The 10,511-nt window shown below is 46.5% G+C and overlaps 1 protein-coding gene across 2 annotated transcripts; it reads left to right on the forward strand.

Moving 5' to 3' along the window:
- The first annotated feature begins 1 nt into the window (after position 1).
- On the forward strand, positions 2-10,238 carry TMEM213 (transmembrane protein 213). 2 transcript variants are annotated; one of them, XM_039234030.1, is made up of 4 exons: positions 2-102; positions 4,128-4,199; positions 4,931-5,143; positions 9,184-10,238. In XM_039234030.1, exons 1-3 carry the CDS (start codon positions 21-23, stop codon positions 5,098-5,100), a joined length of 324 nt encoding a protein of 107 aa, XP_039089961.1. In that variant the 5' UTR covers positions 2-20; the 3' UTR covers positions 5,101-5,143; positions 9,184-10,238. The 2 variants fall into 2 exon arrangements, with proteins under 2 accessions (XP_039089961.1, XP_039089960.1); XM_039234029.1 differs by lacking the exon at positions 9,184-10,238 and having other exon boundaries at positions 4,931-6,162.
- The last annotated feature ends 273 nt before the right edge of the window (positions 10,239-10,511 follow it).

Genomic DNA, 10,511 nt, shown 5'->3' on the forward strand with positions numbered 1-10,511 from the left:
ACAGACGCCTTGCTCTCAGCATGAAGCACCTCACCCCTGCACCCCGGGCCACCCTGGCCCTCAGCCTGTTCTTTGCCTCCTTCCACTTGGCTTGCTTGGCAGGTAGAACTGTGAACTTTTTTCTTGGCCACACTGGGAAAGGGGAGGGAGAGGAGGGAAGGAGGGAGGGAGGGAGGGAGGAAGGGAGGGAAGGAGGGAGGAGGATTCCTTGGCTAGGGTTGGTCCTGCACAAAGGAAAGAGCAAACTGTTCTTTTTCATCTGAAAGATTAGGTAGGATGTGGTGGGTTGGGGTGGGGGTGTCTTACGTTTACTAAGACCACGATCAAATACTCAACTCCTTAGCTAGGACAGGAGCAGCCACCTGAATTGGCCTTTACCACAAAAAGCAATGTATGGACAGTCTCTCCCATCAAGGGACCAAACTGGACTAAAATGACATTTTTTGGTTGCTGTTTCTCAACAGCTCCTTCTCAGCGCCCCTGGCTCTTGTGGTTTGCAATCCCCTCTTTGTACTCCTGATCCTCGCTGCCTCCCTCCCTCGATCCTGCACTTCCTCTGCAACTTTCATAAAACCTTAATGCATGTGGGGCGCCTGGGTGGCTCAGTCGGTTAAGCGTCCGACTTTCGCTTAGGTCATGATCTCGCGGTTCGTGGGTTCGAGCCCCGCGTCGGGCTCTGTGCTGACTGCCAGCTCGGAGCCTGGAGCCTATTTCAGAGTCTGTGACTCCCTCTCTCTTTGACCCTCCCCTGCTCACACTGTCTCTCTCTCTCTCTCCTAGAAATAAATAAAACATTTAAAACAACAACAACAACAACAAAAAAAACAACCTTAACGCATGAAAGCTGCCCAAGGCTGCCTACCATTCTCCCACCATCTCTGGCATGGGAGATGTTGATTAGTGCCCTGTCTTCTCACAGAAGCTGGAGAGGTTGAGTGGCAGCCCCCGTCTTGCTTTCTCAGGCTGGGCTCTGCATCCCATGCAGAGAGACCTCCCTCACACTCTCAAGCTCCTGGCTTTGCCCTCCAGCTTTGATCTTGCTCCACAGCTTCTGCGCTGTCCTAGGCAGATCTCCCTCTATCAAAGCCAACTCCTCCATGTCCCCCTCAGGGCGGTATCTGTCTCTCTTGACCTCGCCACCTCTTCTTTGGAGGTTCAGAGCGTGAGCTCTAGCCACTGAACCTCAACTCAACTCTGGCTTCTGCAACTTAACCGGCTGTGTGAACTTAAGCAAACTGCATAACCTTTCTGTGCCCCAGTTTTCTCATTTATACCATGGGGGTAATTGTAGTGCTTGTAATATAGGGTTGTCATAAAGACAAATGGAGACTACTGCATGTAAAGAACTTTTAACAAATTATTAGCACATGGTAAACATTAACTGTTAGCCTATTTGTTTTATTTTTCAGTGCCCCTCCCCAAGTAAGACTGTTTTATTTCTTTATTTTTTTTTTTGTTTATCCTCACAGAGACTTGCTTATGACGGGCTCTCAGAAAACTTGACAAATTTATGGAGTGCCTGGGTGGCTCAGTTGGTTAAGTGTCTGACTTTGGCTCAGATCATGATCCCGCGGTTCATGGGTTCAAGTCCTGTGTCGGGCTCTGTGCTGACAGCTCAGAGCCTGGAGCCTGCTTCGAATTCTGTGTCTCCCTCTCTTTCTGCCCCTCCCTGCCTCAAGCATTTGTCTCTCTGGCTCAAAAATAAATAAGCATTAAAAAAATTTTTGATAAATTTAACTGCACTGAACTGTTGGGTCTTACCAGCACTGTATACTTTGTAAATGACCCCAAATGGACCATTCCCTGACTGGTTGTGCTTCTGAGGGAGGAGGATGAGGCTTAAATTCTTAGAAATGAGTAACTAAGCTGTTTAGCTTGATCCATGTAAGATTACGGATACTGAACAATTTTTTGACTTATCGAAATGGCAATTTCGAATGGTTTAACCTAATACCAGCATCTGATTAACTAGGTTTTTTCCACTCACTTGCTCTAGATGTGGACCACTTCCCTTTTAGGGCAGAGGGGAGATGAAAGTCAAGGCCAAGGAAGTCATTTGGGTTAAAAGGGAAATTAAATGTTGAGGAATCAATTTCTCCAAAACAAATAAAGACTGAGCTTGAAGTCATTTAGTTGTAAATAATTTACAGTAACAATCAGATTGCATCAAGGTAATTACTATATTTTAGGCAGGACATTGGAGAGGCCTGGGTGGGTGGGTGGCATAAAATTAGTCTGGGCAGCAATTTCATGGCTTTGGCTAAACAAGAAGTTTCCTCCTGACTTGTCCTGCTACGTGACAACGAGCTCCTTTGAAGGACATGCTGACCTGGAGTCAGTGGGGCCTTGAAAGTTTCCAAGCCACATTTTTTGTTTCAAGGAAGCAGAACAGCAATATAATTTCCAGAAAAAGTCTTTAAAATTGATCTCGTGGTTTTCATCTACCTAATAAATAAAAATTGATTTATCTAATAAAAATCTAATAAAAATTTTTTTGATGATGAAAGTTGCTGGGGAATCCCAACTGGGAGGGGTCAGCAGCACAGGCAGTGAAAGAATTCACCCAAGGCAGGACACAGGAGATAGAAGTTTTACAAGGGAGCAGCCGGCTGGACAGCAAAGCAGAGACTGTGTGCACAGGGCAGTGGTGAGCGGCCGTAGTTACAGAGCAGAACAAGGGAGTGTGGGAATGTATGGAATTTTTTCTCATTTTTGGTAATCTTAGGAACTGTGCCTGGTTATAACTGGTCAGTTAGGCCCTACGGCTATTTCATCGTGGGTCACTTGATGAGCCTGTTTGCATTCAGCTCCATGGTTCACCGTGGGCCCTTTTGTCTTCCTCAAGTTCCCAGTGCTCAAACCCATTGCCTAAAAGTGGCCTCTACAGAAATGTTCCAAATCCATGCTGTGCTTCCAGTATGGAAGCATGTTGGAATGTGGATCCATTGTGGTAACTGAGCACTTGAAATGTGGCTAATATGACCAGGAAGTTGAATTCTCCATAGCCACAGGTAGCTGCCATATTGGACAAAGGGGACTTAGATCATCCATCTGCTCATTCTCAGTAGGACAGGGAACATGGACAATGGCTTTTCTTGCTTGAGATCTTTATGCTCATCTCCACAGCCCCACCTCACCCCCAAACTGATAGGACTTTGAGAATTCCTGCTAGACTTCTTTTTATCGTTGTGCTCCTTACTTACTGAACAAGAGCCAATTCTAATGGCTGCATATTCTAGCAACCTCTGGACTTGTTTGTACAGGGTTTCATTTGTTTGATAACCATCTGCCTGAGTAATACCAACATAATCATCGGAAGTACAGAATCAAAGTCAGATTTCAACATCTATTTGTTCAAGTTTTTAAAGGGAATTGAATTATGGAAAGACATTCTAGATTTTTAAGTGATTGCTTTAAGTGATATATTAGAAAACCATTTATGGACATAGGTATTTGCATAGAAAACAGCTAAAATAGAGTGTTTGGAAAGCTGTATACAACAGGCCCTTAGCCCCTGAAGAGATAATATATGAAGGAGATGAGGTATGAAGGAATGAGTCAATGAGATATGCAGATCAAGCATCTCTGAATGATAGCAGTGAAAGGAAAGGGGGAGTGTATTCATTTACTGTCATAACAATGTACCACAGACTGGGTGGCTTCTACAACAGAAGTGTATTCTCCAATAGTTCTGAAGACTTCGGGTGTCACCAGGTTTGTTTTCTCCTGAGTCCCCTCTCTTTGGTTTGCAGATGACCATCTTCCGTGACCTCACCTGGTCTTTTCACTGTGCAGGTGCCTCCCTCGTGTGTCTTCCTCTTCCCCCAAGGACACCAGTCATGCTGGATGAGGACCCTCCCATACGACTTCATTTAACCTTGACTGCCTCTCTAAAGGCCCTTTCTCCAAATAACAGTCACTCCTGTGGGTTAGGACTTCACAGTGAACCTTGTCGGGGAGGAGATAGTTCAGTCCATAATAGAGAGTTAGCTTTGTTGCACGAAGTCTTAACAATAGTCTATAACAATCTCATAGTATCACTACTGAGTCACAAAACAGATTTCAAACTCTATACCTCGGAATGGCTGTTCCTACTGCCTGAGACCATCTTCAATCTTTTCTTCCAGAAGCAAGGAACAGCATCAACTCAACCTTGACCACTCACCACCCAGACCCCGGAACCCTGGAGCAGTGTCCCAGTAAGCTTCTTCTGGCAACTGCCACAAGCCCAGAGCTGGCCCTGCATATGGGAGGGAATCTTAAGCCTCCTTGCTTTCTGTTTATTGGTGTCCACTGGCTGAGTGCCTGCCTGGCCGTCCTGGGCACTGGTGTGGTTTGTTCATGGCCTCCAGAACTGCTTGCATAGCACATCTAAAAAGCTATCTTAGCCTTGGCCCGGAGCTTTGTTTTGTACCCTTTGCATATTTCCGTGCATCCTTGACTTGAATATTCCCAATGGCGAGGAGGCCAGTATTTCATAAAGCAGCAACTGCTGTGATACATGTCCAATTACTAGAAAGTTTTGCTCTATTCTACGTCTGGCTCCCTTTATGCTGCCCTCACTGAATGATCAAATGCATTTACTTATGGGCACTTATGAAAGATGGTAATAGGCAATAATATGTAGAGGTTAAGTACATGGCTTTGGACTCCTACAGACTTGGGTTGGAGCTCTTGTTCTGCCATCTAGTGACATTGGGTGAGTTACAGCCTCAGCTTGTTCATGGAGAATGGAAACAGTCACTGGACCTATCAGTGTGTCAGGAATAAATAAGGGAACATCTGTGAAGCACGTAGCATTAGTGCATGCATGTGCTTTGGAAATGGTAGCTGCTGTATTCTTCCTAGTTTGTTCTTATGGACGTTGGGGAAGGAGTTGGGTGGGCTGGTGTGATGCACCCTGTTGTTCTTGATCTCCCTTCCCCACCAGACGTGGACTTCTGTCCTCAGGCAGCCCGGTGCTGCCACGCTGGAGTGGATGAATATGGCTGGATTGCAGCCGCGGTTGGCTGGAGTCTGTGGTTCCTCACTCTCATCCTGCTCTGTGTGGATAAACTGATGAAGCTCACTCCAGAAGAGCCCAAGGATTTGCAAGCATGAAGCTTAGAGCCGTAGCCCCGAGAATGTCCGTCGCCACCAAACTGTGGGTAACAGCAGGAAGGGAATGCTGATGTGATTTCTGCCATGCTACAGTCACTTGTCACCTTTGTGTTTCAGTCGCTTTTAAAAAAGAAGGAAGATGGATAGGGGGATCCAAGTAAGGAAGGCCAGTGCCGTCTCACACCTAAATTCACAAGGCAGTCGTGCCTTCTAAGCGCTGACAATCTCCTTTCTCAATCTGTGGGGACTGCTTCTCTTTTCACCATTGCTTCCTTCTGGAAGCACAAGAAACACGTGACCTGGCCTCTCGTCCATGCATCTGGAACTAAAGTCAGAGCCTTCTCACCAAAAAGGTCTTTGTCTTCCATCCCTCACTTCAGTCAAGGGCGTCACCATCGCAGTTCAAAATGGAAGGAACGCCAATGACCCACCCTCTGTCCTCACCCCCATGTGCATTGCTTCTCCAGCTCTTGTTCTTTCTTCAATGTTATCTGCTGGGGCAACCCCACCCCATTCTCCCCACTGGCACCCCGGTTCTGGCCTTCCCACATCGCTCCTACATTGTCGCAGGCACATTCCATTTATTTCTCACTGCCGGCAGGAACTTCCTCCCCACCGGCCACTGCCCAGGGCAGCTGTGAGCATGACCTTCAGTCATGTCCAACACAGAACCTCAGGCTGGCCCTCAGCTCTTCGCGGGAGTCCGACCACCTTCCCGGGTCTGTCTCCCCGCACATCCCGGACCAGGGCTCCAATGGCCCAGTCCTCATTCCCCGTCTTCCACTTCTCTGCTGCTAGGGGCTGCCTTCCAACTCCACCTCCAGATTGGAGGCCATCCCTCAAAGTCCAACCGAATGTCTGCTCTCCCTGCAGCCTTCCCTGACGGCCATGCAGGGACCTGGAGCTGGTGCTCTTTGGGGCACATCTGCTCTGCCCTGAAGTGTAGCCCCCATGAATATACAGTCTATTTCCTCTCGCTCCTGGGGACAGAAAGCTATTCCTAACACTTGTCCGATAAATGAATGAGTCCTGGCCCTAGATAAACTTATGATTATCACTCTGCATACAGCACTTTCATTTTTCTATAAGTGGTTGAAATAACCAGACTCCAAAAAAGCCAATAGGTTTGGTTTCTGTTCATCCAGTACGAGGAGGCTGCTGGTCATGGGGAACATTTCCGTGGGGTCAGGAGGAGAGGGGGGTGGGTTCACCGGAAGGAAGACAGGACAAATGGACTCTTTGGGAGACAATTTCTGTCGTTTGTGAGGGAACATGTATTTAGATCGGACAGACCAAATAATGATAATACAGAAAAGGGAGAGGCCTCTGAAGCAGGAAGAAGCATTTCCTAGAGGCGGCAGGTGATTCAAAGCTGCCTACTTGCTCTTTTAGAAAATCTCAATACAGGGGGCGCCTGGATGGCTCCATGGGTTAAGTGTCTTACTCTTGATTTCGGCTCAGGTCATGATCTCATGGTTGATGAATTCGAGCCGTGCATCAGACTCTCTGCTGTCAGCACACAGCCTGTTTCCGATCCTCTGTCGCCCTCTCTCTCCGCCCCTCCCCTGACTTGTGCTCTCTCTCAAAAATAAACAGTTAAAAAAAGAAAATCTCAATACATTTCCCTGACAATGGGCACTGAAGGAATTGCCTGGCTCAGGCTGCTCTTTTCTCAAGAGCCAGGTCGTTTCAGAATCTCAGTTGTTTAATCAATAAAATGGGTGGATTTACTGTTCCTACATGTTAAGTAGTCACGTGAAGAGAAGTGTCTGTGTGATGCGATGGTATGAACATACACGAGCATGCTCCACTTCTTTAGACAATGGAGGGAAGGGTTTCCACAATCTGTGATGGTTGAATTCCTTAGAGATGGAAAAAATCAGTAAGTCCCCCAAATCTGCAAGCATTTTTGAAGTAAAACAGTGTGACTTCGTGGAGAGAGCACTGACTCCGTAAAGCAATAGAAAGAAGGGAAATTAAGATTGACTTGTAGACAGTGTGAACAGACATGAGTCACTTTATCTTACAGTGTCAGGTTTTTTCTCTTCTTTTTAAATGTTTGTTTATTTTTGACAGAAAGACAGAGAGTGGAGGAGAGGCAGAGAGAGAGGGAGAGAGAGAATCCCAAGCAGTCTCTGTGCTGTCAACACAGAGCTAGATGTGGGGCTCGAACTCATGAACCATGAGATCACAACCCAAGCAGTATCAAGAGTTGGACGCTCAACCAACTGAGCCACTCAGGGGCCCCCAGAGTGTCAGTTGTCTAAGTGGAAAATGCAGGAACTGGACATCAGTGGTTACAAACTCAGTGTAAAAGCCTGGAGGGCTGCATGGAAGGAGGTGGGCATAAGGCCTGTCCCTGAAACCAGAGCAGGTAGCTCTTACCCCATCTATATCAGACCTCCACAGTAAGATTTCAGTTGCTGCTTTAAGAGGCAGAAAGCGAGAACACCGGTCGGTGCCTGACATCCCCTTCCAGTCTGGACAACGTGTAAGTTCTTAGACTACATTCAAGTGAATTCAAGTGAATGTGGCTGCCACATTCAGAGTTAGGTGTGGTGTGAATCAATTGCCCTTCTTTCATCTGTACAAGAGGAAAGACAGACCAAATGCAAATAATCACTGTTCTTTTTGAGACTAGAAACACAGTCATATAAATTGGCGGTTATGCTTTCCAGATGCTTTATCTCAGATCTTCCCTCAGCATGGAATGTCTTTATTCTATCAAAGCAAAGATTTGTCAATAAATTAAAAAGGAAAATCTGGAGGGGAGAAACTGAGTATCCCCTTACAGGGATCTAAGAACTCCCTGCTATAAAGCAGCAGGGCCTGCCTAGCGGTAAATGTGCTGTTCGTTTAAGACTTTTGCTTTTAGTAAAAGATGTCGCCCTCTGCGTCCGTCACAGGCTGTGTGATACAAAGCCCACTCTCCTCGAGGCATTTTTTTTGTACCAAAGGGTAAGGCGTAGAAATAGAACGTTAACCATTAAGGTGTGGCACAATTATCTGACTTTCAAAAAATCATCATTTAAAAATCTATTCCTTTTTATATGTATGATACCCAAGGACAAATAAATCAAATATATAACTTTTTATTCAAAATAAAATGTGGTATCATGCATGCAACAATCATCAACAAGCCTTAGGCTAGCTTGGGCCTCTTTTCCAAAATAATATATGTAAACTCACTTTTACACTTAGAGAAATAATAATCTACAAATGTTTTTTATTTTTTTTAAGTTTTTTTTTTTAAGTTTATTTATTTATGAGAGATAGAGACAGCATGAGTTGGGGAGGGGCAGAGAGAGAGGGAGATATAGAATCTGAAACAGGCTCTAGACTCCGAGTTGTCAGCACAGAGCCCGACATGGGGCTCGAACTCACGAACTGTGAGATCATGACCCGACCCGAAGTCGGACGCTTAACTGACTGAGCCATCCAGGTGCCCCTAAGTTTATTTATTTTGAGAGAGACTGAGCATGAGTGGGGTAAGAGCAGAGAGGGGGAGAGAGAGAATCCTAAGCAGGCTCTGCACTGTCAGCACAGAGCCCAATGCAGGGCTTGAACTCAGAAACTGCAAGATCATGACCCGAGCCGCAAGATCATGACCCGAGTTGGACATTTAACTGACTGAGCCACCCAGGCACCCCTAGAAATGTTTTTGATGAAAAGCAGCTTTCTCTGTATGTACCTGGCATCTTTTCTGAGATCATGTACACATAATATGCTGTGACGACATAGGTCTTCCTTGGCCTGTGGGAGGAGTGCCTTGGAGACAACTTCTACCTGGCATCTCCAGCGCATCCTCCATACTTCCTTCCAGAGTAATCTTTCTCTCAAATACATAAATAACTCATCAAGGCACTCCTCTGCCTGAAATCCTCCTGTGACTCCCCACAGCTGACAGAGCAAAATCCATACTTTTAGGATGACCCCTAAGCCCTTCTTGTAATTGGATCCCCAGGTGTTTCTCTAGCTTCAAGTCTTCCACATCCTTCGTGCAGACCCAGTTCTGAATTATTTCAGTGCCTAAACATGCCAGGCCCTTTCTATCCTCACCGTCTTTGTTCTTGCCGTTCACAGGGCCTGGAACACACCCTTCCCAAGAAGTAGACTTCTCGTGAACCAAGAGAAGCTTACACTTCAGGCCACCTTACCTGCCTGCTCCCCCACCCCAGCCCACTACTTAATTTTGTATTCCTGATTTTGTATTTTTTTAAAGAGGGTCTTTTAATTCTATACGTGTTAGGCCCCAAAAACCTCAACTGTGCTCTTCCCCTCCACGCTCCCCCTTCTGATAGGATTCATTTCATTTACTGGCATTGCTCATTCCGGTCCAGCTGGCCCCTCACCCCTGGCTGGACGGACACACACGTGCACACGCCTCCTGTGCTCACCTTCAGGGCAGCACTGTGACAAAGACTCCTTGACCAAACTCCAGCCAGGCTCCTCTGAGCCCTCTTCGCAAATAGGCCTCAACCTTGGCCTATAAAAACTACACACTCTCAACCCAAATGAGGTTGTCCACCTTCTCCCCACATACTCAGACACTTAAACACTAACAGATTCTAACAGCTCAAGGCCACATCCCTAGGATGACCCAACCCCTCCCCCACCAATGCTTGCCTGAGAAAGCTCAAGACTGACAAAAGAATTAACCATTTGTTCTGACAGTAGGCACCTGACCAGCGTTTCTTAGAGCATTTACTAAAAGGGGCTCACAACTGTGAATTCTTCCTCTGTCCCTTTGAGATGTATGTATCTATTTCTACATCTACGTATCTGTCTGTCTATCCATCCATCTATCTATCTGCTACAACCAGGACATGAAAGCTATCCTTTACAATGTAACCATCACAAAGGACAGGCCTCTGTCTCCCAGTTTCTGGGAGGACAGGATCCTAACTTTGACGACCGACAGCGGGCAGACACAGCTGGCCTCATCAGCAGTTACGCTGACCAACTCTTTGTAATTTCTCACCTCGCCAACTCTACTGAGCCCCGCCTCACCCCACCCCCCTGCCCCCTCATTCCCTGTAACACACCCAATCACTTCTGTATAATTGTGGTTGAGTTCATGCTATAGCTACTTCCCTACTGTAATAGTATATTACAATTAAAATCTGTCCTTCACCTCCTCAGTGTCTGGCTTTTTTTAAATCTTTGACAACTGAGCGGGTTGGACTCTACTATCTACCTGCTTGTCTTTCTCACTGGTCCCTCTGAAGGCAGGGACTGGGTCTGTAGCCTCTGATTCCTTCCATCTACCCAAGGCCAACGTGTGCAGCACACATTTAGCAAACATTTGATGATTTATGAATCAGAGGAGACCCAAGAACGTGGCCTGTGCGAACAACCCCAGTAAAGCCGTACAGAGGAGGAGGCTCTTGGGAAAACTTGGGGTCTCGAGA

The sequence above is a fragment of the Hyaena hyaena genome, unplaced genomic scaffold (assembly GCF_003009895.1).
Source record: "Hyaena hyaena isolate Hyena2069 unplaced genomic scaffold, ASM300989v1 scaffold_82, whole genome shotgun sequence".
Lineage (NCBI taxonomy): Eukaryota > Metazoa > Chordata > Mammalia > Carnivora > Hyaenidae > Hyaena > Hyaena hyaena.